This window comes from Drosophila sulfurigaster, chromosome 2L (assembly GCF_023558435.1).
Source record: "Drosophila sulfurigaster albostrigata strain 15112-1811.04 chromosome 2L, ASM2355843v2, whole genome shotgun sequence".
NCBI lineage: Eukaryota > Metazoa > Arthropoda > Insecta > Diptera > Drosophilidae > Drosophila > Drosophila sulfurigaster.
Genome location: NC_084881.1, coordinates 15,727,498 through 15,754,008, shown reverse-complemented (window position 1 = coordinate 15,754,008; position 26,511 = coordinate 15,727,498). Strand labels below are relative to the sequence as shown.

General features: G+C 41.0%; 11 protein-coding genes across 12 annotated transcripts; 5 read left to right on the top strand and 6 right to left on the bottom strand.

Annotated features, from left to right (window-relative positions):
- Positions 1 to 103: 103 nt before the first annotated feature.
- On the top strand, positions 104 to 1,705 carry LOC133835861 (zinc finger protein 729). Its single transcript, XM_062266000.1, is given in 2 exon segments — positions 104 to 709; positions 776 to 1,705. Coding segments are annotated over 2 exon segments (1,458 nt in total). The 5' UTR covers positions 104 to 181.
- On the top strand, positions 1,366 to 2,364 carry LOC133835868 (uncharacterized). Its single transcript, XM_062266011.1, has one exon. It carries the CDS (start codon positions 1,860 to 1,862, stop codon positions 2,217 to 2,219), a length of 360 nt encoding a protein of 119 aa, XP_062121995.1. The 5' UTR covers positions 1,366 to 1,859; the 3' UTR covers positions 2,220 to 2,364.
- Positions 2,365 to 2,794: 430 nt separating this feature from the next.
- Positions 2,795 to 5,589, top strand: LOC133835852 (uncharacterized). Its single transcript, XM_062265991.1, has 3 exons — positions 2,795 to 4,439; positions 4,498 to 5,149; positions 5,215 to 5,589. The coding sequence occupies exons 1-3, from the start codon at positions 3,850 to 3,852 to the stop codon at positions 5,557 to 5,559; spliced, it is 1,587 nt and encodes a 528-aa protein (XP_062121975.1). The 5' UTR covers positions 2,795 to 3,849; the 3' UTR covers positions 5,560 to 5,589.
- A 116-nt stretch (positions 5,590 to 5,705) lies between these two features.
- LOC133835843 (probable serine hydrolase) lies at positions 5,706 to 7,370 on the bottom strand. Of its 2 annotated transcripts, none has more exons than XM_062265968.1 (4): positions 7,018 to 7,370; positions 6,870 to 6,945; positions 6,752 to 6,787; positions 5,706 to 6,687 (listed from the first exon to the last, which is right to left on the bottom strand). In XM_062265968.1, exons 2-4 carry the CDS (start codon positions 6,873 to 6,875, stop codon positions 5,806 to 5,808), a joined length of 924 nt encoding a protein of 307 aa, XP_062121952.1. In that variant the 5' UTR covers positions 6,876 to 6,945; positions 7,018 to 7,370; the 3' UTR covers positions 5,706 to 5,805. The 2 variants fall into 2 exon arrangements, with proteins under 2 accessions (XP_062121952.1, XP_062121961.1); XM_062265977.1 differs by having other exon boundaries at positions 6,870 to 7,013; positions 7,174 to 7,370.
- Positions 7,371 to 7,416: 46 nt separating this feature from the next.
- On the top strand, positions 7,417 to 9,289 carry LOC133835837 (endoplasmic reticulum lectin 1). The gene is made up of 4 exons (XM_062265958.1): positions 7,417 to 7,665; positions 7,728 to 7,842; positions 7,902 to 8,692; positions 8,757 to 9,289. Exons 1-4 carry the CDS (start codon positions 7,543 to 7,545, stop codon positions 9,234 to 9,236), a joined length of 1,509 nt encoding a protein of 502 aa, XP_062121942.1. The 5' UTR covers positions 7,417 to 7,542; the 3' UTR covers positions 9,237 to 9,289.
- A 195-nt stretch (positions 9,290 to 9,484) lies between these two features.
- LOC133835818 (UDP-glycosyltransferase UGT5) lies at positions 9,485 to 11,280 on the bottom strand. The gene is made up of 2 exons (XM_062265933.1): positions 10,542 to 11,280; positions 9,485 to 10,483 (listed from the first exon to the last, which is right to left on the bottom strand). The coding sequence occupies exons 1-2, from the start codon at positions 11,264 to 11,266 to the stop codon at positions 9,559 to 9,561; spliced, it is 1,650 nt and encodes a 549-aa protein (XP_062121917.1). The 5' UTR covers positions 11,267 to 11,280; the 3' UTR covers positions 9,485 to 9,558.
- Positions 11,281 to 12,049: 769 nt separating this feature from the next.
- Positions 12,050 to 14,528, bottom strand: LOC133835828 (UDP-glycosyltransferase UGT5-like). The gene is made up of 2 exons (XM_062265945.1): positions 13,491 to 14,528; positions 12,050 to 13,433 (listed from the first exon to the last, which is right to left on the bottom strand). The coding sequence occupies exons 1-2, from the start codon at positions 14,174 to 14,176 to the stop codon at positions 12,530 to 12,532; spliced, it is 1,590 nt and encodes a 529-aa protein (XP_062121929.1). The 5' UTR covers positions 14,177 to 14,528; the 3' UTR covers positions 12,050 to 12,529.
- Positions 14,529 to 14,990: 462 nt separating this feature from the next.
- LOC133849924 (UDP-glycosyltransferase UGT5-like) lies at positions 14,991 to 16,909 on the bottom strand. Its single transcript, XM_062285936.1, has 2 exons — positions 16,164 to 16,909; positions 14,991 to 16,097 (listed from the first exon to the last, which is right to left on the bottom strand). Exons 1-2 carry the CDS (start codon positions 16,850 to 16,852, stop codon positions 15,191 to 15,193), a joined length of 1,596 nt encoding a protein of 531 aa, XP_062141920.1. The 5' UTR covers positions 16,853 to 16,909; the 3' UTR covers positions 14,991 to 15,190.
- A 1,532-nt stretch (positions 16,910 to 18,441) lies between these two features.
- LOC133850182 (UDP-glucosyltransferase 2) lies at positions 18,442 to 20,235 on the bottom strand. The gene has a single exon (XM_062286214.1). It carries the CDS (start codon positions 20,150 to 20,152, stop codon positions 18,569 to 18,571), a length of 1,584 nt encoding a protein of 527 aa, XP_062142198.1. The 5' UTR covers positions 20,153 to 20,235; the 3' UTR covers positions 18,442 to 18,568.
- A 348-nt stretch (positions 20,236 to 20,583) lies between these two features.
- LOC133850183 (cytochrome b5-related protein) lies at positions 20,584 to 22,977 on the bottom strand. The gene is made up of 4 exons (XM_062286215.1): positions 22,584 to 22,977; positions 22,197 to 22,527; positions 21,432 to 21,814; positions 20,584 to 21,370 (listed from the first exon to the last, which is right to left on the bottom strand). Exons 1-4 carry the CDS (start codon positions 22,676 to 22,678, stop codon positions 20,857 to 20,859), a joined length of 1,323 nt encoding a protein of 440 aa, XP_062142199.1. The 5' UTR covers positions 22,679 to 22,977; the 3' UTR covers positions 20,584 to 20,856.
- A 1,274-nt stretch (positions 22,978 to 24,251) lies between these two features.
- Positions 24,252 to 26,424, top strand: LOC133850184 (cytochrome b5-related protein). The gene is made up of 3 exons (XM_062286216.1): positions 24,252 to 24,743; positions 24,799 to 25,181; positions 25,263 to 26,424. Exons 1-3 carry the CDS (start codon positions 24,330 to 24,332, stop codon positions 25,774 to 25,776), a joined length of 1,311 nt encoding a protein of 436 aa, XP_062142200.1. The 5' UTR covers positions 24,252 to 24,329; the 3' UTR covers positions 25,777 to 26,424.
- Positions 26,425 to 26,511: the final 87 nt, after the last annotated feature.

Here is a 26,511-nt window from a genome sequence, read left to right as displayed (position 1 = left end):
TAAATTAAGAAAAACGATTAAATCATTTAAACTGTTTGAATGTGGCGCGCATTAATAGCCGTTCACACGCGAATGGTAAATTCAAGCTGTGGTCACACTGTTTCATCAGCTGTTGTGTATACAAACAACTTGTCGGCTTCTTACATTTGTATCTTTTGTTATTGTTGTTTATTAACGCGAAATGACTGCAATGCTGCAATCACCTATTGTGCAGCCCACGCTGCATCAACCACTCCACTCAAAAGTGTCAAATTATTTAAACAATCAACGTCGCACGGGTCAATTTTGTGATCTTTTGCTCGAACTGGATTCGGATGATGCGAACTGCACTTGCAGTGTTCACTTTTGTGTTGTGGCTGCCCAAAGTCAGTTGATCGGACTGAAACAGCAGAAACAACAACAATTTTCAATACACAATCCATTAAAGGTTACCATACGGAACTTTAATTGCACCATTTGCTTGCACACCATCGTGGATTTCTTCTATGAGGACATCGTATCTGTGTCCAAGGAACATGAATCCCACTTTCGTGAGTTGGCCAAAATTCTTGAAGTGACGGAGCTGTTAAACTTGTATCAAATGGAAGAGTTTAGCGAAGTTAGTACTTGCATTGAGCCAAATACAGCTGGAGTTGGGGATGTCGAGAATAATGTGGAATCAGCTCAAAAGGCGGATGTTGTCTTCGAAAACCAACAAAGCTACTTTAAGGTAAGATACCTTTAGTAACATGTATTTCATTCATTCATCCCATTAAATATTGACTCTTCCTTGCAGTTGAAGAATCCACGTGCTGTTAAGTCCAGCAGTAAGATCAATTACTGCATTGGCTGTGATTTTAAATGCTATCAGGTGCAAAAGATGATCGATCACATGACCAGCTGCGAGCCATCGCATCTCACTTGCTCCCTCTGTGAAGTTGGATTCTTGGACTTTCGGGAATACGATGCACATTTGCGTCGACATGGCTCAGATCTGCGCAAACCTTTCTTCTGCCTGCAGTGCGATAATCGCTTCAGCACTCGAGCAGCTTTACTCATCCATCAGCCAAAGCACTCGACGGAAACTCCTCATGCCTGCACACACTGTGGTAAGTCGTTCAAATGGAAGCAGGGCTTGAACAATCATATGTTGGTGCACAATCCTGAGAAGCAGATGCTCTGCGACGTGTGTGGCTACAGTACCACACACATGAAGGCGCTCAAGAGTCACAAGCTGTTGCACACCGGAGAATTCTTTGTCTGCACTGTGCCCGGCTGTAAACATCGAGCAAATCGCAAGGAGAACATGAAGCTGCACATTGAAACGCACAAGCAGGGTCGTGATTTCATTTGAGAAATATGTGGCTGCAAATTCAGCCAGAGTAAGAATCTCAAGCGACATGCACTGAAGCACACGGAGGGCGGCTTAAATCGCTATAAGTGTCAGTTGTGTGGCTTCAGCAGCCATCGCTCAGACAAGATGAAGGAGCATGTGCAGCGCGTTCACACTGAGAAGGCTGTGCAATTGGAACTGTCGGAGACTGTAGACAGCTCATTTGAGAACAAAATGCCAGATGACTTTGATTTGCCACTGATGGTGGATACGGCGACAATTGTCAATGGCAAAGAGACGAAGAAAAGATCACGCAAAGTCGCAGCTGAAGTGAAGCCGGCATCGATTGTTAAACGTCTAAAGACACTGCTGCCAAAGGAAACTGTTGACTAATAAGGAAAACTGTTAGTAACCATTGAAGATTTTCATGGACTTGATCATTTGACTAAGAATTGTCGAACTAATTAATGCTCTACTTGCAAATCGAAATAAAATTACGCAGCTGAGCACTTGTTATTGAGAGTGCAGAGAGAAACACAGCTACTTGATGAATGTGATTGCTGTAGGAGCTTTCCTCTCACACGCTGCAACGAAGTCACAGTCATTATTGTGTCAGACATCGAGTCGTAGAGACGTAGAATTCACAAAGTTAAAGCATTTTTTTGGGAACATCCGAAGAACTGTATCTACAATGTCTGAGGCGCATTTTGACGAATATGAACACTATAATTTCGATCATGACAAGCACATATTCTCGGCTCACAGCGGCAAGCAGCGATCGAAGAAAGAAGCCAGCGTTCATACAAATCATTTTGATCCCTCGGGTCATTCTAGAAAGATTTTAACTAAGCTGATAAACACCAACAACAACAAAAAAAGCTTCCAAAAATTACATGTTGATGAATGAAAAGTGAAAAGTAACAGAAAGTACATGTATTACTTTAAACCAATTTAGTAACTATTTGTAGATATTGTATTTAAAAATAAAAAGAAATTCAATAATAATTTGTATACCTCAAATATAGTGAAAAGATAATATTTTGTTTTGTAGCGGAGATCATCAATTTGGTTACTTAATCCTCTATACATTAAGAAACCTACCTGTTAAACTACAATCTGCAGCAGTCTATAATTTTAGAGTACTCTTTTAAATGTGTAGAATATTTAATAGAAAACAGGTTCACCCTAATACTTGCAGTCTTTTTTCAATTGCTTTCTATTATGTGGATGTTTATATTTGGTAAACAATGAATGAGCAGTTGATCAGGTGTTTTGTCTATGCATTAATAATTATTATCATTAACAACATTCTACATTTAATGTGTTGCATTTCAGATGCTTAAATAAAAGTTGAATGCTTTATGCCAATTTCACAATACGAAATTCCCTACAATTTACTTATATTTATTTAGATTTATTATTTATCAATTTATTACTAACATTTCGCTAATACGAATTTATAGCTTTTATTTACACCTTCTTGTTAAACCTTACAACTTAATAGCTAATACATACGTTTTTAATGCTGCTACTGTGTTAATTGGTAGTAGGAATGAACGAATAGTAGTAGATTACCAAGTGTAAAATTTAGTATTATTTAAATGATCTACCATTTAAATATCTAAATAATTATAACTTCTCATTCATCTGTTTTCTACAATTTCAGAGAATTTCATATTCTCTAAATCAGTGAAGAAACCTTTTATTACTTTCCCTTAGGCAAACAATTGATCGTTGTGGGTGGCTTTGGATCACTTGCAGTATTGTGTTGACACCAAAAGCTAACATCTTGATATTCCACTATTTTTTCTGATGGCAGATTTCTTTCTCCCGCCCTAATGAAATGCCCACGCTTCTAGTTTTTCTAGGTGTTGTATATAAATATGACATGTATCGTGACAATGTGCATGGCACACGCCATGCCCCGAGATTAGGGTTGGGCTTGGCGCACGGCTAGGCTCATTGATATGAGGGCTTCCGCTAAATGCTCGGCAGATTGATATTAATATTCTATTTTTTTCCCTCTCTCTCTATCTCTTTCCCTCTCTGAAGGAGATCATGTTGCTCACTTTCACCGCGAAAAATAAAAAAGAATTTGAGATAAACAAGTGAAGGCACATGGTGAATTTTTAAGAAATGGAATGAATGGATCGATGCGAGTAAACGAGATGGAGATAGAGATGGAGATACTTGTTAATTGGTAGTGCATTCGGTGTCGAATGAACCGTTAAATTGAAACTGGAGCAGTGGCCCAATATCGAAGTCTATGCGCTGTCCATAGATTAGCACCTTTTGGCGCTTGCTCGAGTCGAGACGTAGATGTTCTAGATACTGTATCTTTTGGCCCTGAGAAGATACATTTCTCTTGTGTTTAGCACCAATCAATCGATAGCATTTCAACTGACTTTTTCTGGACGATCACATGCGGTTCTATGCTCAGTTTGGAAGTGGATGCCCAGCCGAACGGCAGCTTTGCTCATTGCGAAAAATAGGATAGCAATACCGATAACGTGCAACTAAAAGGATACTCAGCAACCATGTTAGCATACTCCGATATGTCGACAAAACCGCAACGAAAGCGTCTAACTGGCATCTGGGCATTTGTCTTGGCCCTGCTGCTCTTCGCATTCACACTCGTTGGCGTTGCCATTCTGGAAGCTGGACGTACACATTCCCAGATGGAACATGAACCCAGTGTCGCGAATGTGTTTCTTGTAAGTCGCCTGTGGTCGCACTTTACAACACCGGTCAATGAAACAGACGATGTGGTGTCAGCCACAGTAGAGCGCATAGCAAGAGAAACAACTAATGCCACACACAGCAATAACTACTACGAGGAGCAAAATGCTGTTGTGGTCAATTCAGAGAGTGCACAACCCATACTTGCTCAACGACAGGACGCATTTGGTCCGCCAGAAAGCAGATTGGATTCATATGAGGCGGACCCGGTTTACGATACTGCTGAGGATTATGAACAGACGCCCGATGAGGGCAGAGCATCCCAGGCACGTCCCTATGACTCGTACTACGGCCAATGGGGCTACAACTCCAAGACACCAGCTCCAGCTACTGCAGCTGCAGCCTCAAGTGTCTACAACAATCGAAAGTTGCCGCCAACTTCCAATCGGTAAGAAATGGTATGAAGAAAATATCTGTAAAGACAACTAATAATTTCTTATTTACAGTTCTCCATATTCATCCTACGAAGACGATGTATATGACTATCCTATGGGCTACCAGCCTCGTCCACTAGCTCAGGGAGCTTCGAAGCAAGCAGTCGCTTCGCAAAACACTGCAATGACTCAGGCACCAGTATCTACGGAATCAACGTTGGTTGTCTTCTTGAAGAGTTTGAAGCAAATCTGGGATCTGTATCAGGCATTGACGAGTGCTTGGGGTGCTGTATCGCAGCGTCATCAAGACAATAGCGAGAAGCTGAAGAAGGAGCGCTTGGAAAAGCAGCGACTGCGACAACAGCAGCAGCAAAAGTTGAAGGCCAACTCTAAGAAACCGGCACGCAACGAGGGCGATAAGAACAAGAAGCCTAAAACAACTACATCTACATCTACAACAACAACCACAAGCACATCCACGACAACAAAGTCTGACGAATCCGAAGAGGAGGCAACAGCAGCACCTGCCAAGTCCGAGCCAGCAAAGGGTGCTAAGGGAGACGATACCGCTGAGAATTCGGTGCGTGGATTGCGACAGAAACGTGAACCGCAAGAGGAGAGCACAGATGTGGGCGAGGGACGTTATATCAAGGGTGATCCGCTCAAGGGCTACTACGATTTCGTCATCACCGAGGGCTCCTATAAGTTCTGGGCCGTCTTCCAGGTAAACTAGGCTTATTTAGCTACGTTTTCTATTGATAATAACTGCATTATCATCTTTGTTCTCAGGTTGGCACTGCGCTGTTGATCATCTACTCGACTTTCGCTGCCATCTACTACTCCAAGGTGAATCCATTGACCAGTGATTACGATTACCAGGATTACCTGGGCGCTGGTCGTTCGATGACTGGCGGCGATGATGATTTTGTCGACGACAGTGATACTCCAGTCCAGGCAACTTCACCCACATCTCGTATCATGGACTGGATACCACGCACAACGCATTCTCTGAAGTTTATTTTAGATGCCATTGATAAAATACCATTAGATCATGACCAAAAAACGGAGAAGGGTTGGTCAACGGGGAGCAGCGATGAGACTGTGTCGTCAGTAGAGTCAACAGGGGATAACTAATTTTAAATATTTATGAAAATAAAATTTCGTGAAACAAAATCCGATTGCTGAACTTTTTTATTATGAGGAAAATCTAAAAGTTTTATAACATTGCGTTAAATACTAATATTTACGTTGGAAAAGTCAAAACAGCAACTGAATTGTCGTAGTTTCATATTTTGCAATTAATATATGATATATTTATTTAGTTAAAATTGTATTTGCAATTGAAATCATACATTTTAAATTAACTAGTAAGAGATATTTTTAGAGCTTACAAGTAGTTGTATGACCAGGATCTTCCCATCTACTGGATGGTCTATACTTGTTTATAAATGGTACTATCCAAGCAGCCAGCTGCTCTGGGTTCTCGATATGTGCATGATGTGATCCCTTGGCCAAATGGTATTCAAAATTGGGATTATTAGCGCGCAAAATGTCAATAACTGGAATGTTTTCGTCATTCAGAAAATTCGAACCATCCGCCTTGATCACCAGGTAAGGAACTTTCTTAATGCGTTTGTACAGCTCTAAAGTAATATTATCCTCAATTGTATAAACAGTAATGTGTGATGGTCGAAAGTCTCTCGATAAGTAAAACTTGTTGGATTCTTGTGCAGCAGGCAGCAGGCATCGATCAAGTAGATCTTGGGCATCCGCCTCACTGACCAAAGGAGCTGTTGGCCAGCGCATTTTTTGCAGTTGCTCTGCCGTAAACAATTGGACAGCTCGCGGTGGTCTTAACATCCTCTCCACTGACTTGACCAAAGCTTCGATATAATACTCATTTGACTTCAACCGTATTTTTAGCATATCAATAGCAATCAGCATATCCACATGATCTCGTGGATGTAAGGCAGCATATAAATTACAAACGACGCTGCCTAATGAGTGACCCATTAGCGAAACACGCTTCCATTTAAAATGCAATACTACACGACGTATGACGCTGACCCAATCCTCAAGAGAATACTGCATGCCGTCCGGATAAGGTGAGGAACGTCCATGACCGGGTTGATCAACGCAAAGCACGCCTAAATGCTGGGGCAACAGCGGCAGCAGGCGGGCAAAGGTGCCCAGGTTATCCAGAAGACCGTGAACGGCAAGCAGGGGCCGAACTTGACGATTGCCATACCAACGGCAAGATAGCTGAGGGTCATAAAAATCTCATGATGTTGGTTGATCAAAAGAGAATATAGGAATTACAGCTTACTTGACCCCAAGGCACAGCTATGTCAATGTCTACAAACTGTAAGTAGGAAATGTGATGGCATTACATTTATCATTAGCAAAGATTTTGTTGATTAAATTTATGAATTATGAATATTTACCTCCATATAGAAGACGCACGTGCTCTCGATTAGCTTAAAGTTTAATCTGAGCAATTTTTGATAGTGTTCTTAGACCCTTCATTTATGAAATAGCCGAATAAGAGTCTAGTACTGGATCAGCAACTATTGTAAATCGGTCGCTATCTACACAAATTGTTTATAGAATTTTTATTTTGCCCTCCAAATCTACAATAGTAATAAGTTTCGTCTATATTTTCCAAGATTAACTTAAATATTAGAAGTAGATTGGATCTCGATATTTTGCAGACCAAAAATGATGGGTGTATTGTAGTCATAACTTGACTCTAGTTTTCTTATTTGTTTATTAATTAATAAATTTATTTAGTTAAGCTTATTGCTTAACTTTATTTAGAAGTACAAGCTTAACCAATTCACGCAATATATTATTAATTTTCTTTTAAATCAAATTATTACTAATAAATTAAAACATAAGTCCAAATAAATTAGAAATTTCAAACGAACTGAACTCAATGATTGTCATTCAGCATATAACGCGTGCATTGGTGCCATTCACAGCAATTCAGCAGCTGATTTGACAGCTGTTTATTATTTTTTAGACGACGTGTATTTTGCATTTGTTATTGAAATAAATTAGTGAAAAATACTTCTACACGAATTTACCTGCAATTTCACTGCACAAATAACGAACAAAATGAGGTGCTTAATGCTGATATTTGGCTTAATGTTCGTGGTGACGGCGCACGAAGCCAAAGACTTTGACGATTCGGTGCTTTACAAAATTGATTTCGAAATACCCGATTTGTTGGGCCAACCGGTGAGTAAAGGCATTTACATTAGCTACTTTATCTTAATTGCAATAATATATGCCTGCTGCAGGAGCTAAATAATCAGCTGCGGTCGTTCTACACACTGGACAAAGAGAAGTATGAATGTTTGATTCCCACTTTGGAGACGCCCAAAGAGGAGGAGAAATCCAATCAGCCAGAGCTGTGTAAGTTTTTGTATCACTATCATAAATGACGCTGCTAATGACTTTTCTATCTGCCACAGCACCAATTGGCATTCTACAGCCGATATTCTCGGGACCCACCTGCTCATATCGCATCGAAGCTTATTGGTCATATGAGATATGCCATGGCCATCATGTGCGGCAGTATCATGAGGAGCGTGAGGGTAAAAATGTGAAATTCCAAGAGTATTATTTGGGCAAATGGAGCGAGGAAAAGACTGAGCTGGCAAAAAAAGAATGGGAGGCCGAACGCAAGGCTGGCGGTGGCAAGCCCAAGTACAAGACGTTGAAAATTGACAATACTCGTTATCCGTATTTCGAAATGGAATTCAACGATGGCACCATGTGCGACATTATTGAGGCACCGCGCACAACAATGGTGCGTTATGTGTGCTACCCACACGGCAAGGATGATATTTATTCGTTTAAAGAGACTTCGTCATGCAATTATGAAGCCATCATTCTGACATCGTCGTTGTGCAGTATTCCTGCCTTTCATGCCGAGGAAACTAAGGAGATTTCAATTAAATGCTTCAATTCACCAACGGAGACTCACAAACCTTTGAGTATGCTGCGTCAAGAGCTCAAGGAATGGACAGATAGTGAAAGTGATTTACTCATTTCAAAGGAGAACAAAATGCCATCCAAATTGTGGACAAAGTCGGATGTAGAGAATATTATCTTAGAGATGATGGCCAATGACGAAATTGATAGTCAAACCGCATATCAACAGCTTGTTTTATCTCGACATACACAAGGAACAACACCAGCACCTTTAAATGATATGACACCGCTTATTGAATTCATATCCGGCAAAAACTGTCTAACTGGCGTAAGTAAATAATTATATACTCTGTCTGGTACCTAACTAATTAATTATTAATTGGCATTTACAGGGCACTGGTTGGTGGAAATATGAATTCTGTTATGGTCGACATGTACGTCAATTCCATAAGGACAAAAACAGCGAAGTCGAACTGTTTCTGGGCTACTATTCAGAAGAACTACATCGAGCTTGGTATGCTACCCAACCTGAGAAGGGGGCCCGACAAGCGACCTCTTCGTCATTGTGGCATCACTACTCAAAGGGTACACACTGTGATCAGACTGGATTGCCGCGTGAAGTAAACGTTAAACTCACCTGCACTCCAGTTACGTCCAGCGGAACGGCAGTGTCTATGTATCTGATGGAGCCAAAGACATGTCATTATATTTTGGTAGTGGAATCGCCCATTATTTGTGGTCTTATGCAGTATGCAGATGAAAATGATCTAGTTAGTCTGGAACATTTACAAAAGATTTTGACTGCAGACAAATCAACGACACCACCCACAACAGCTCGGACTGCAGAATCCGAGGAGCAGATACGGTCTTAGATTCCATGGGGTAGTAAATTAATAAATAATATAAATACACATTAAATATGCTTTTGTTTGCATTCCTTTTTTTTAAATATCTTTGTCTTATAAAATTTTCTTTCCTAGTCTTTTGTTGAAACGTCGACGTTTTTGTGTTAATGGCAATAATAATAGCAATTGCACAAACCACTTAGTACGGGCTTGAACCTATGATGACTTTTGCTAACGGTTGCCAGGGCTGGCAAACATATAAAATAAGTATTCGATCCGTATACAAATTTATTTATTGACTAATTTTACATCGTCTTTATTGCTATTCGTAAATATTTAACAACTAAATTTAATTCTTCTTGACTTTCGATTTTTGCGCATTCTTCTTAGCGCAGCGCTTACCAAAGCATTTCCGACAAACGCACTTGAACAGAGCAATGTTTATGGCGATAACAATGCCAAGAGCCAACCCAAGTAGCACATAGAGATCCAGGTTGTTGCTCTCAATGGCGTTCATTTTGACCACAGGACTCTGCATATGGGCGGCACCATGATGACGCAGAACGTAGTTTGTCCAGTAGATAACCGATTCCCGCGCAGTCATGGGACGGTCGCGATAGAGCTTGGAGAACTGCTGCAGTTTCTTAGCGAAGCTTGGATTTTGTAGCACCTCCTCGAGGGCGGCCTTAAACTCAGCTGGTTCGAGTGAAAGCAAATCCACACGAAGTCCGTAACCCGACCGAACTAGCTTTTCAGCATTACCAGGCTGATCGGCAAACACGGGCAATGCCAGCATTGGTACTGCGTGATACTGTGCCTCCGCCACGCCTCCTTTGCCAGCGTGCGTAATGAAGAGCTTGATCTTTGGATGGGCAAGAATATCGTCTTGGGGCAGCCACTTTTTGTAGAGTATGTTGGCAGACTTGCCGGGCGTATTCTTCAAATCATCCCACTTCCAAATAACGTTCTGCTTAAGGCCCGACAACACCTTGAAAATCTTCTGAATGGTCGACTGCTTAATGTGGTCGCCTTTAAGGTTGCTGCCCAGACTGAAGAGTATTGCACCATGTTTGGAATTGTCTAGGAATTCCTTAATATCTTGTGGCAAAGCATCTGGCTTTTCCTTAATTTGAATTCCACCAATCTCTACAACGCCGGGCACATTTGGTCTAATGGGACCTTCGCTGATGCCATGACTATTGCAGAATATCAAAGACACGTTCTTCCTGGCATCCGCATAGCTAGGCATCGTTGGATCGTTTCCGAATAGACGACTGTAAAGTAAATAATTCATTATACCAAAAATGTTCGCAACTTAACTTTGTAACTTACGTGTAGAATCCGGAATTTTTGTACTCGAGGAACGTTGCAAAGACACGGAAACCAAGTGTGGACAATAAGTTGGTCAAACGCTGTTTGAAGTTCATAGGCTGACCAGGCGTGACAGCAACATTCATAGTGGGCACCGATGAAGTTAGAATTGGATTGCCAATCACATTATCAATTTGCTCCATTGGTGGCCCAGACCAGCTCACAATGAGGGGGCAGTTGAATTTGGCACCCAGACCAACCTGGTACATGTTGAAAAAGAAGCCCACAAATACAGCATCGAATTTGTTGCCCTTATTTTTGTATAGCTCAGTGAAACTTTCATCTTCCAGGACATCCACCTGCTTATTGATAAGCATACTAAGCGAACCGAACATTGTCTTCAAGGTGGTGAACATCGATGGTTTCTCCTTGGCCATAACGGCCATGCCATCATTAAGCGTCTTCTCTTCACTTTCGCTTAGAGGTATCAGAATGTGTTTGATGCTTTTGTGGGTGACCTTTGCTGGCATTGAAGATACCACCGTCACATTGTGTCCCTCCTCGGCCAGTGCCTTCATCACAGACATGTGAATAATAAGATGCGATGGACTGTGACTTGTAAACACGCCCAAGATGTTGGCACCATCCACTGTCGGTGCATGCAGCGTTGTCATCAACGCAACGAGCAGCACGCCGACAGCCGAGCAGGAAATGAGGGAGCGACCTTGTTTCATCATGTTAACCATGTTGCGTCGAGTGCAAAGTAAAACTGAGTTGTTTGCTGGTAGCCCAACAGTTTATATATATTTGTTGCAGTTATCAGTTGCCGGTTTCATCAGCAATGCCTGGTATGAAAGATAAGCCCTGATACGCAGTGATAAGAGGCGTCCAACCGAAGGCATACACGCGGATTGTCGATAGAACTGGTTGTACGCACTGCAAATGTTATTGATACTATTAAATTCATAGATAGTAAGGTAACAAACATTTTGGGTTGTTAGGCAAGTTGTATTTCGAAAGGAATGGATTAGTGCAGTCATTTGTGTTCAACATTATTGAATGTACTTAAAGTCTGGTGAAATTCTCTATGCCAACTGATCAATGACAAGGTGCTAGATATGCAAACGCTTCGCACATAAGGTCGAAATGTCAACGAAATATTTACACGTAATGCAATGGACTTTGCCTGCAACTATTGAGTTGATCGGTTTTTAGAACAATTACGATTACGATAGTTTGTATATTCGTATATTCAGCAGATACCCGATTAGCTCACCCGGCCATATATGTATTTCAATGTTTTTTTTTAAGGAACAACAACAATGGAGACATTAAGAATTCATATTAAATACTATGAAAACACTTTGGAAAACAAAACAAAACTAAAAAACAAACCAGAACCAATTGGCGTTCGACACACGCAATTCCAAAGGCAGCGAGATACTGGGCTTTAAATATATTAGAGAATTGAACGACAAAAGATGCGAGCGTGACAGCAATGAGAGAAATACACTGAAAGAAATGCTGGGCAAAAACACTAGGATGAAAATCTCATTCATTGCCGTTATCAGACTGAAATTCCTATGACCGATTACTCTGATATCAAAGGTAGGTCAAGTTAATTGGATGATGGGGTAGAGTAGTTAAATTATTAAATAAAATATTTGGGTTCTTTAGTAATGAATTGTTAAAAAACATGTTATAAATAATTACTACAGATTGTTTTAAACATTTTTCTGCTTAAATTAATTTAAAGATTACGTAATTTTGGCTCAGTGTTGCACATTGCAGAGAGCGGGGACTGAGAGTAACAATCAGCACAAACATTTTATTTATAGTCAGCGCGAGAATTGGAAACTTGTTGATGTTTTACATATATGTATGTATAATCGTCGTTGTATATATGTGGGCTTGTTCAACTTGAATTTGTAATCATACAAATCGTTTAGTGTTTAATGACATTTACACTCCCCAACACGTCGAATGCGTAACGCGTGCCAAATTGACAATTAGTTAATTTTGGCCTTGGATTGCGTTTTCAATAGAGTTGTGTTGACTAGAAATCGTAGCAGAAATACGAATATGATTATCGAACAGACGAAGATGAGCAGAAGAATGGCATAAACATCGAGATTGTATCGTGCCACAAAGCCCAGTTTTACAATAGGACTCCTCAGATGGTAAGCTCCTTTATGACGCATCACATACTCCGTCCAGTAGATCACAGATTGGCGAGCTGTCAAAGGACGATCGCGATAGAGATCTGAGAACTTGCGGACATTATTGCGATACACGGGATTATTGAGAACCTCTTGAATGCTCTTCTCCAGACTCTCTTTGGTGAGCGTAAGCAGATCCATGCTGATTCCAAAGCCTGACGCCACCATTAGCTGTGCGTTGCCAGGCTGATCAGTAAAGACAGGCAATGCCAGCATTGGTACTCCATGGTACTGGGCCTCAGCCACGCCTCCTTTGCCAGCGTGTGTGATAAAGAGCTTGGTGTTGGGATGAGCGAGAATGTCATCCTGGGGCAGCCAGTTGTGAAAGTTTATGTTGGATGCGTTGCCTGGTTTGGGCACCTGGTCATCCCACTTCCAGATGACACGAAGTTGCTGGTGGGATAGCACTTGGTAGATGGTTTCTAGGAGTTGGGGCTCGAAGAATGTGAGCTTGATATTGGTGCCTAGGCTAAAGAAGATCGCACCGTCAGTAGCGTTACCCAGAAAGTATGCAAGCTCTTGGGGCAAGGAATCACGCTGTTCCTTGATCTGTATTCCTCCAATCTCAATGGACTGCGGCACTGTGGGACGCACAGGACCTTCGCTTTGCGAATGATAATTGTAGAAGAGCAGGGAGACTTTTTCCTTTGCCTCATCATAGGTGATCATACTTGAATCATTGCCAAAAGTGTGTCTAATATGAAAATTCAAAATTTTAGATGAAATCATTTTGATAATTAATATTTCTCACTTGTACAAGAACGCCATAACAAAGTCGTTGCCTACGCTAAAAATCTTCAACATTGTCCAGCTAAAAAGGTTGTGCATACGCCACCATAGCCCTGTTGATTGCGTTGTTGTTTCTGTTACAAAGCTGGCGATGGGCACATAGGAAGGATCGTAGACGTTGCCAACGGTATCGTCGACAAATGCCAGAGGTAAGCCAACCCAACTAAGGATTGCCGGTACTTGCAGCTTCGCAGCAATGCCCAATTGAAAGTCATTGAATAAATAGCCAAGCACCAAGAGATCATATTTAACATGGGGATTTTCATAAATATCTTTTACTTGAGGATGCAGCACAAAGTCATACTGTATGCCCATGATACTGTAGATCAATGTTAATGTATTGAAGATGGCTTGGATGAAGTGTGGCTTCCTTTTCATTGAGTTCTCTACAAACTGATTCACTCCTCTCATGCGTTCTTCACTTGCTGGCGCTAAGATTAATGTAATGTTGTCATGTGGCGCTAGTTTGGGTTTAAAATTTGTCACTATTGTTACATTATGTCCTTGATCTGCCAGTGATTTCATGATCGACATGTGTACTAGCAGATGCGATGGACTAAAGGTGCTGAATAATCCCAGAATATTGGCTCCCCAAACGGGAGACAAGAAGACGAACACAGAAAGTGACAGCAGCAATTTATTCACCATTTCAAAAGTCGCGCAATACTCAACTGAACTACAAATTCACATAGGTAAGCTCAATGAGTGGCGTCGAGAGCGAAAAGTTTAGTGCATTGGCCTCTCGTACTTATAAAATGTATTCAAATTACTTAATACAATTTTAAGTGTCAACTTACGCATTTCAATGTCAATTATGATAGGCAGAGTTCAAAGTGGATTTTTAGTATGCACACGCATCAGTTTATGCTTCAATTATTGTTAAACTTGTCAAGATCACAATGTCAATAATATTCTAAATGCTATTCAATGGATTCTATTCATATTGCATTGCTCATTGAGCGAACTCGCGATTGAAAGATAATTACACTAACAAAATATTCATGTAAGCTTTTCGCTCTGTAAACTAAAATACTTTGAAATGTTGAAGATCATGTAAGCTCTCTTTGTATAATGGATAGCAGGCCTAACAAAGGCGAGACAATCTCATAACTAATAATATGGTATGTGAGTGATGCAGATCACAAGTATTATGAAAAATATCAAAGGTAATAATTACTATTAGAATCATGATAGGAAATGAAATTAACGGAACATGATTAAAGACCAGTCATTTTGTTCGTGGATTGGGGTAGGTTTAAAAAAACCTAAAAATACAGCTGTTGTTATGAGTTGTTATGATAATAATTCTATATATACTAGTAAATATATAACTGTACATTTGTATACGTGTTTATTATACTAATATCGTCATATATTTATTTAAATTCTTCGTGTTTTTTGTAGCCTCAATTGTTTATTATGGCTAGACAATAGATACTATACAGAGATAATGACAGGCAGATAGAAAGAGTCAGTCGGTGTTTTAAAAACTTGTTTATACATATACTTATATAAAATTTGTGTCTTGTCATCATTCTATATATATATATAATATATCTCGAATTGTAATCATCCAAATACTCTACTAAACCTGTGGAATACCCAACGTATCGCATGCGTAATATTGTGTATAGCAATTGGATTACGTAATTACCTAACCAATTAATTTCGCTTGACCTTGGCTTTGGTTTGACGTGCTCGAAGAGTTTTGATCACCAATCGTAGCACTATTAGGAAAATTATAAAAGCGCTCAACAAAATCAGTAGAATAATGGCATAAACATCGAGATTGTAACGTGCAACAAAGCCAAGTTTTACAATAGGACTTCGCAGATGGTAAGCTCCTTTATGACGCATCACATACTCCGTCCAATAGATCACAGATTGGCGAGCTGTCAGCGGTCGATCGCGATAAAGATCCGAGAACTTGCGGACATTATTCCGATACACGGGATTTTGCAGCACTTCTTGGATGCCCTTCTCCAAGCTCTCCTCGGTGAGCGTGAGAAGATCCATGCTGATGCCAAAGCCTGATGCCACCATTAGCTGAGCGTTGCCGGGTTGATCTCCAAAGACAGGTAACGCCAGCATTGGCACAGCGTGGTACTGGGCCTCAGCGACGCCTCCTTTGCCAGCGTGTGTGATAAAAAGCTTGGTATTGGGATGCGCGAGTATGTCATCCTGGGGCAGCCAGTTGTGAAAGTATATGTTAGATGCGTTGCCTGGCTTGGGTTCCTGGTCATCCCACTTCCAGATGACTCTCAATGGCTGACGAGAGAGCACTTGGTAGATCGTTTCAATGATTTGGGAATCAAAGTACTTGAGCTTGACATTGGTGCCCAGGCTGAAGAAGATGACTCCATCAGTTGCGTTGTTGAGGAACCCGGCAAGATCTACTGGCAAAGGATCAGGCGTTTCCTTGATTTGTATTCCTCCAATCTCAATGGACTGCGGCACTGTGGGTCGCACAGGACCTTCACTATGTGAATGGTAATTGTAGAAGAGCAAGGAGACTCGCTGTTTCACCTCATCGTAACTGGGCATGCTGGAGTCATTGCCAAAGGCCTGCCTAAAATTCAAGATAGGGAAATCAGATTAATTTGTAGAGATTTTATTTACTGTGTAAATTACGTACTCGTAGAAGGCATTCATTTTGTACTCCAATCCCAAGCCTAACGCTTTGAATACAAGCCAGCTGCCAAAGTTACGTATACGCCATGCGAAGCTGTGTGTTGGATTTTCTGGGTCGGCCGCCATGGATATGGTTGGCACATAGGTAGGATCGTAGATGTTTCCAACGCTGTCGTCAACAAATGAGAAGGGCACTCCAACCCAGCTTAGGATTGCTGGCACATCTAATTTGGCAGCAATGCCCAACTGGAATTCGTTCATCAGGTAGCCAAGAATTAGCAGATCATACTTGACCTGCGGATTCTCATAGATGGCCTTCACTTTAGGGTCGACCACGAAGTCATATCCAATGCCCAACATGGCACCTGCATTTGTCAGAGAATTTATCATGGCTTGAACCATGTGGAGTTTCTCCTTTGATGATTTCTCCAGATACTCGTTCATGCCCTTAAGACGCTCTTCAGACGCCGGCGCATGAATAAATGTCATATTCTCGTGCGGCGCTATTTTCGGTTTCAATGTTGTCACAATGGTTAAGTTGTGTCCTTGGTCTGCCAGCGTCTTCATCATTGACATGTGCACAATCAAATGCGAAGGACTGAAGGTGCTGAACAATGCTAGAATATTGGCACTCCAAACCGGCGTCGCCACAAAAGCGAGCACAAACAGCAACGTTAGCGATCTGTTCACCATTTCAATTACAATTGAATGTGAACGGTTAATTTCACGACAATCAACTGAGCTTCGATGCGATGGAGCAACTGAATTTATTGTCTCTGAGAGAGCAGATATGAGTGCGATAGCCTCTCTGTATAAACAAAGTTGCTGTGGCGAGATGACGCCGCAATTTTGATCATACAACTTGTAGAACTTATAATTTCTTTGCCACGCGATTGATAAGCAATACTATGCCAAGATAACCTCTTGCTTTGAAATGATCGCCTTAAATATACCCAAGCACATGTTGGTAATTATTCATCCGAACCTTTTAAACTATACAGTTTAATAGTCACTTTGATGTTATCGCATCACTATTAAGTGTTGTAATACAAAACGAGTATATGCTGTAGAAGTTTTTTACTCTTAGTATTGATGCCGTTTTTTTCCATCTGTTTCAAGCACGGCAATATTGTCAATATACCCTTTTCTATCATTAACAAGCACTAAGTAAACTTAAAATAGGCCTTGTGATAAGCTGATAGCACTGGCTAGACACGATTTGCAGAGGTCATTGAATACCTGCAATCATTTAGCTTCATAATATTGTGACGTATACTTGAAGATAAATGTACTATTGAGAAATCTGCATCATAATGATTTACCGAAAATGAGAAGCAAACCTGATGAAATTGTGTTAGTAGTTTGATGCAATTTAAAGCGTATCACAAAAGCTTTATAAGAGGACACCATTCCAAATCAGAGGAAAATTGCAACTCACCTGACCAATCATAGAATGCTAGACAGCCTGTGTCAATGAGGTCCCACAATGCCCCTCAACATGAACGTGAAGATGACGAGACATCTATCAACAAATGTCGCCTCTTAATCCAAAAAGTGTCAAGAAATTTTCATGATACTCTCTTGGAATTGCTACTTGTAATACCAGGCGATCATAATAAATTAGTAAATGGATTCTCCCTGCAGAAGATCAGAACACTAGGATATTTTCTTATTGGAATCTTATTATGCAATTGGCTTCCAGCATTATTGCTAGCTGGTGATTTATGTTCTCCTGGTATTTTGCTTAATGATTTAACACTTTTTATCTGTCCGCAACGACTAAAATTGTCCAAGAACAACTATCTAAGCAATGAGCTTTCATATTGAAGTGTAATGTATTAACGTATTTTTAAATTTATATTAAAAACGTGCCTAATACTCCACCGCAATATTCGATTGCATACTTTTAGGGGCATGCGTGCAAATTATAAAAACTAAATGAAAATTAGTCATAGTTTGCCAATATCGAGGACCAACTCTATCGATTGAGATCGAAAAAACATCTTCTGGATTTATGTGAAATATGGGAAAATTTCACATTACAGTATAACACGATAGTTACAAACACGATTTGAATGCTCTTGGAATACTTGAATAATTATTATATTATTTTATCCATCACTCACCTTTTTCTTTAGGTTGAATGACAAAAATCAAACGTCATTTTCTTATTATATTGTATTTTTATTTATTCAATAAATACTCCTTAAAGCAGCGTGTTCGCCTAAAATTAAATACTGTATTCAAATTAGTTAATTTAATTAGTTGATTTAATTTTTGGTTTGTTTTTTTTTTTTAAATTTTTGGTAACAAGTTTAAAATGAACAACAATGAACTTATCTAAATATGGCATTAAATAACATTACGAGTTGGCTTACAACTTAATTTCTTTTTTATAGATAAGCTTATCTATTGTTTCTTCACCTTCTTGCTCGATTTCTTCGATTTGCCAGCTAGCTTGCGGACGATAAAGCGAACAATGACGAAATTGAGAAGAAGAACAAGAGTTAATACTGTCGCCACCAGAATATAGATATCTATATTTAAGTATTCCACCCAATTCAAGTGCACCGATGGACTCTGCAAGTGGGGAGCACCGTGATGCCTCAGCACATAATTGGTCCAGTAGAGCACCGTCTGGCGGGCACTGAGTGGTCTGTCCCGATACAATTGTGAGAATCCTCCAATTGCCTTTTTGTACTTCTCATTGCCAAGCACTTCATTGATGCTTGCGCCGAAGTTCTCCTCGGTGAGCTGCAGCAAATCTTGGGCAATGCCATAGCCAGACTTTTGCATGTTATCCGCATTGGCTGGCTGATCCCCAAAGATGGGCAGAGCCACCATTGGCACGCCATGGTATTGCGCCTCAGTGATGCCTCCTTTGCCGGCGTGGGTGATAAACAGCTTTATCTTGGGATGGGCGAGAATATCGTCCTGTGGCAGCCACTTCTTGTAGAGGATATTTGCAGATTTGCCCGGTGTGTTGTCCAAATCCTCCCACTTCCAGACCACACGTTGCTTCAACGAGGAAAGCACCTTGAACATGGATTGCACTAGCTCGGGTTTCACTGCCGAACTCTTGATGTTCGAGCCAAGAGAGAGTAAAACACCGCCATGCTCAGCGCCATCCAAAAACTGAGCAATATCCTCGGGCAAGGGATCAGGCTTCTCCTTAATCTGGATGCCGCCAATTTCTGCATGTGCTGGCACAAGTGGACGGATTGGTCCTTCGCTGATCAGATGACAGTTGGTGAAGACCATCGAGATGTTGCGTCTTAATTGTTCAATGGACGGCAAGTTGAGTTCATTGCCAAAGAGCTGCTTATAATAACGTTCAGAGCGATAATTGAAGATAACGGCGATAACACGGAAAAATGTATTCTTCACAAAATTCTCCAGACGTTTACCGAATGCTACCTTCTCGCCACGTTTCATAACGGTGCCTAAGATGGGCACATATGAAATCTCACTGGGATTGCCGACATAATCATCGATGACAAACATGGGCGCCGACATCCAGGCAACAATTACCGGCACCTGCAGTTTATGGGCCACGCCCAGTTGGAAGTCGTTCATAAAGAATCCCATGAACATCAAATCGAATTTGGTTTCGTAAATGCGTTGGAAACGGGGATCCGTAATTAAATCAACCTGTGACTCAACCATTGCACTCATGCCGTTCAGCAGACGGATCATGGTGTCGTATATGGAGTTCTTTTGGTTAGCCATCTCATTCAATTGATTCTCTATCATGGCCTCTTTTTCATCCGAAGGTGGCACCACAATCAAATGGATCGATTTGTGCATCACTTTGGGTTTCATCATCGACACGACGGTGATGTTGTGTCCCTGCTCGGCAAGTGCCTTCATCATGGACATGTGCAGTATTAAATGCGATTGACTGTGACTGCTAAACAAACCCAGAATATTAGCACCGTAAGCGGCGGGTGTGACGGCCAAGAGTAACACGAATAGAAAACGAAAGCCACCCATGTTGTTTGGCTAGTTAACGACTGTTTCTCGCGACGTTTAATTGCCAACTGCTCGAACGTTTATGATCAATATGCGAAAGCAGCGAATCTATTTATATAACCGTTCTCTTATCGATCGGTATGGGCACTCGCTTATCAGCCATATATCCGACTGTCTGCTACCGCGTAATCACGAAACTGTTATACAAGTGTCCAGATGTTAAAAATTTCACATTTTTAGTTGGTATGTCGCTGGGGGACTTGTGATGTCAACGCTGAACTAAAATCCGTTTTTGAGATTATGAAATTATTTTTATTGATTAGGTATGTTCAAATTCTAGGGTATATTGAATTACACACTAACAAGTACTCATTTGTGTCGCGTCACAATGATGCAGCACAAAACTTCATTCTCTCTCCGAAAGCAAGTTTCCTTAATTATGTTTTTTGTTGTTTAGCTCTCTCTTTGTGAATCATTCATCGGTTGTATGATGCAACAATTTAGTACATTTTGTTTGTTCAAATAACATGCGAAGAGAAGCTTCCAGAGCAGCGTAAACTGAGTGCAAAACTCGTGCCTCTTATCATGCATAAAGAGTAAGCATTTTTTTGTTGATAGCAAATAAAAGAGAGATTGTGTAGCATTAATCTGGTTATAAATTTGTATACACACACTGTATTTATAAACACTTAAGAGCCCAATGACCAATCATAAACCCTGTTTAATTAAAGAATCTTGTTGCTGCCTGGAGCAATGGGGTTTACTTCAGTGCGTAGCAGCTGTTGATTTTGACCCTTGATGTGACCCCAGTGATTAATTTCCCTCAGCTCACACTTGAACTCGCTGAGGGTCTGTTGTAGCTCCGGATAGAGTTGCTTAAGCACACCGTGATCCAAAGTGGGGAACATATGATGCAGCGCATGCTCGCCAAAGTGCGTGAGCACCAAAAGATCTGACCACTTGATATCCCCGCGATCGATGATCGTGTCCAGCTGAAAGAGTCCCCAATCGCGATCAGGACGAGTAGCGTCGCCATCGTGGTAGATGCGTGGATCATGATGCGCCGCTGTTAGACCAATGAAGCCAAACAGGAAGCTGCACATGGCCACAATAGTGAGCCATCTAGCGAGCACAGCTCCCAGGCTCAAGTTTGTGGACAAAAAGAGGAAACTGGGCAAAACGAAAGCCAAGAGATCATGCCAGTACATCACATTGCGTTTGCACAGCGAGATGATCAATCTGTGGTATGAAGAAATATGAATTAGAATAGAAAATATACATAATAACATAAACTACTAACCGCTGTATAAGCTGCACGAAACAAAGCGCCGTATAAACAATGGGAGAGATCAAAATGGAGATGACGCGATGCAGTTTGCTGGCATATTCTTTGCTGGGCACAAAGCAGAGGAGGGGCTCAAAGAGCGACATCTCGAGATCATGCAGCGAATTGGGATAAACATGATGGGAGAGCGCATGTGAGACGCGCCAACTGTTGAAGTTCATCAACGAAAGATTAAAGAAATACATGCGCCAGTTGTCACGTTGATGGAAGTAATTGTGAGACGAGGTCGCCAGCCAGCAAAGCGATAATCCAGCAAAGGCGCTTAACACCAGCGAATCCAGTACTGCAGCCGCCCAGCTGAACAGGAAAACAGCGAACAAAATACCAGTATGAAGCAGCTAGAAGAAAATATATGTAATTCAATTTTTGCAATGTAAATTTCAATTTTCTTGTCGACTATAAAAATTTAGTAGTACAAGCTTAAGGTCTAAGTTGAGCTAGCATATATTATTGAACTATTGAATTGAATTGAAAATAGAACAAAGTTCGTAGTTCTGACTTAATTCTCTCATTAACAGTGAGTGTTAAGAGAGTAACTGAAAATTTATCTAAGCTTGGGTAATCTAATAACCTGTATTCAAGAAATTAGTACTTTTTCAATGCTAATCAAAAGTCTCAATAAAATGCAATCTCAAATAATTTAAAGAATTTAGCATAGCTTGATTTCATCTATACATCTGTATCACCTTAATCCATATCATCGCTAATGTAAATACTTACATCGGTCTTCCGCGATGGTTGATAGTTTAGGGAGTGCAGCTTCTGCCTCACTCGCCGCTTCAGCACCTTATAGAAACCATCTTCGTGCAGCGTGAACTTGTAGTTTCTAGGCTTCGAAGCCGGACGCACCTCGAATTTGCTTAGCATGCGTGCGGCATGCTCCTCAATGTGATGCGACTCAAAGGGCTCGGTGATATCGGTGCCCTTGGTGGATTCAATCCAAAAGGCGCCGCCCGGATGCCGTTTGGCAAAGTCCGACAAATCGTAAAGTTTATCTTTGATGCGCCACAGTCCCTCGGCCTCATCGTCTTCATGTTTACCCTCCAGCCAGCTGAAAGCGTACACAAATGTTTAAAAATATTTGCGAGTTGGCTGCTCTTAACTGACCTCTCATTGCTAATGAGTATGCTCCGGCGATAGGTTGGATAAGTTCGCGATATGCCCGACACTTGCCACGCTTCCAACTCCACATTGGGTGCCATCGTTAATAAAATTGCTATCAATTAACCCTATTAATCGCTGAGCTTTAATTGCCCATAAGCTGTGTACATCCGAAGTCCAAAGCCAAATCCGAAAATAGACACTGTCGACCACTTGAGAGATTTGTGGAGCCCAAATCCGTTGGCCCGGCTGCTTTGTTTACGTATGGCGCACTAAAGTCACAGCTGAAGCGACACTTCGCTTGTGCATTGTTGTTTTAAATGCGATTAATTACGAGCGTGAAAGCTTTTCATGTTCGTATCAAAACACTGTAAGCTTTCGAGCTTTTCATTGTGATCGCATTTCAGTACTCAATCGTGCCTTTATCATGCCCCGACACCCCAGGCATGTAGTGAACAAACTGAAAATGGGCCACAGTGAAACCACAGATGAAATGCACTTAAAACACGAGACGAATCTTTTATGGATGCGTAAATAAAACAAACTAGTTTTCATCAGACAGGAAAAGCTTTCATCTTCTGACCTCAAAATCTGAACTATTACTGCTCGTAATTGTTACGCATTAAATAGACTTTAGAGCTCTATTAAAACTACAGCGTGGCAGGGGTCACAATTGCAATTCAAATGAGTCTTATCACATTCAAACTCATTGAAGAGAATTCACAAGCAAATGGGTGCCCAACAGTAGCACAGCTGTATCAAAATTGAGCAGGCAAATGGTCTTCAAATAACCTTCAGTAAATGGATCCCAAAGCTGTTCTAAAAAGTCCCCTTTTGTGGTCACACTTATAAACATAAATATGATAACAGTCTATGCCACCATACAACATGGTCAGACAGCAAATGTTATCTTGTCAAGACAAGCTAATCTAACAAGCTCCTTAATACCCTTTCAAGTTCCTGATAATATGGAATAAATGAGGTTCCATTTTAATAAATGTTTTTTTGAATATTTATATTACGAATTTACTTAATATTTGTTTATTATTATGATGATTACATTTATTTGGAGATTTAATCATAATAATTATTTTGCATGACTATTAAAAAGAAAAGTTCTTTTAGATTAACCCATTACAAATCGACCAACGAGTCGTATACACATTTTTTGAATACACTACCACTATTTGAATAAATCTAATGAGTGTTGATAATCCATAAACCAATTTCACTTGAGGTAATCACTTTTTATAATCATGAAATTAAATACTAGAATATAAATAGCTGCCTTCGCATCACTACCCTATATCATTGGTTTTTGTGACAAGTGTTCATTGTTGACCGCCAAGGCTTGACCCTCGGAAACTTTTTGGTAGCTGCTTATCAGCCACACACCCCCCTTGTAAGCAGCGTAGTGGGCGTCTCTGTTTCTGGTAGTCGAAGTGATACGATACCACGAGAACGCGAGACACGTGCGATAATATAACTTTGTCTGGGATCGATCCACTTTGCTGGGTTGCTGCCACTGGGACCAAGTGGACAGATGCGACTGGCTGGACAGACTGAGCTGATAGGGCGGCTCGTCTTTGTTATCAACGTGGAAATGTTTTTATTTATTTATGTGAATATTATATGAGATTTCAGATTTATTAAAATAGTTGAGACTGCGCGATTTGCAGGTCAGTTCGACTCGGAGTTAGCTCCAGTTAGGATCGCTTAGTTTTTCTCTTGCTCTATACATAGTTTGGAAGGATGGTGATTGAAAAGTGGAAGGAGTGTGGCATTGCCACCAAATTTCCCACTTACCGCAACTCGCCGCTGGTAACGGTGCACAGCTGGCAGAAGGGCAAGCGACAGGATGACGAGGCCGAAGGATTGTGGCGCATACACGATGGCATCTATGACTTCACGGAGTTCATTGATAAACATCCCGGTGGTCCCTTTTGGATACGTGAAACCAAGGGCACGGACATCACCGAGGCGTTTGAGGCTCACCATTTGACCTCCACTCCAGAGAAGATGATCAGCAAGTACAAGGTGCGGGATGCTGCAAAGCCAAGGATCTACACGCTAACGCTGCACGAGGATGGCTTCTACAAGACGCTGAAGGAACGTGTGAAGCAGCAGCTCAAGACTATTGACAAGCGCCCAAAGCGCAAGAGCGATGTGAGTAAAATACAAATAAAATCGAAACTGATTAACTGACTAACTGAATTGTTAGCTAATCCATCTGGGCATCTTGCTGTCCACTTACCTCTTCGCTGTGGCCAGCGTTAAGTACCACAGTCTGTTGGCTTTGGTTCTGGCTGGCGTGGCGCTCTGCTGGACGGTGATTGTGTCCCACAACTATTTCCATCGTCGCGACAACTGGCAGATGTACACCTTCAATCTGGGCCTGATGAACTTCTGCGCATGGCGCATCTCACACGCCATGTCACATCACATCTATCCCAATTCCTACTACGATCTGGAACTGAGCATGTTTGAACCGTTGCTCTGCTGGGTGCCCAATCCACACATCAAGAGCAAAGCATTGCGCTATATATCGTTGATCACAGAGCCATTGGCCTATGCCGTTGCCTTCTTCATACAAGTGCTCACGCGGTAAGTAGCTGAACAGCAGCCGAATAATCTTGATCAGTCAATCAAAACTCACACAATCAAAACAAATATGTATTCGTTTAGCATCTACTACTCGTTGCGTCACACGAATATTATGTATTGGCACGATCTCTTGCCCCTGACAATACCGCTAGTCATGTATTTGGGATCTTCTGGATCGGCGGGCTTGTTGTTCTGTGTGCGCCAGTGGCTGGCGATGACGTCGATTGCCAGCTTTTCGTTTTGTGTAATCGGCTTGAATGCCGCTCATCATGACCCAGAGATCTATCACGAGGGCGACAAGAATCGTGAGGATCGCGATTGGGGCTTGTTCCAGGTGGACACCATTATCGATCGCGGTGACTTAAAGTGGTCACAGTTTTTGGTGCTCACACACTTTGGTGATCATGTGCTGCATCATTTGTTCCCCACACTCGATCATGGCCTGCTCCCTGCTCTCTATCCGGTGCTCTACGAGACGCTGGATCAATTCAAGGGTGAGCTGCGCGAATGCAATCACATCGAACACATGATCGGCCAGCACAAGCAACTTCTGCGCATACATTCCAATCCCAGAGCTCCGGGTGAGGGCAAATAATTTAGCTTTAAAACTACAGCTCTATATTATAGCAAACTTTTGTATATAACAGAAATACATAAATATTTCATTTTTAGCAAAACATTATTGTAATAAAACACAATTTCTTTTTTAAATTGATTTACATTTATTTTGTTCCTTTTTTGTATACTTTTTTAATGTAGTTTTGATCTTTTCTTATAATGTGTTGATAAAATAAAAAATATTAACATAAGCATAAGCGCCATGTGATGCGAGTGTGTATGCTGTCTGTCTGTAGGTCTATATATTCGATCTATTCGTACTGGTGTTCGGATATACAATAGTTTATATAAGACACACAATTCGATAACTAGATTATATTCAGGTGCGACATTTCCTCCCGGACACTTCACAGTGGACCTATTTGACGGGGCTCATATTTGTTGATGTTGTAATGCATGGTTTTTCATTGTTGAATGCGTTTTTTGTGTGTTTGTTTAGAAAGTTGTATAAAAATATATAAATACAATAACAGGACGTGAGAAGTGTCCCAAAGCAAATGTCGCGCTTACAAAGCTGCCACCAACTCCCTCACAAGAAACTTATGTATGTCGATCGTTGTAGTATTCTTGTCGATGTTTCTTGATCTTATTGCTATCGGGCATAACACCAACATTGTTTTGATTGGCTTCCGATAAAAAGAATTATCATACAAGTAGTAAGTATTTTTTCATGATGTTCTTTTTGCCTAAGTGCATAGTGCGTCTCCCGTCG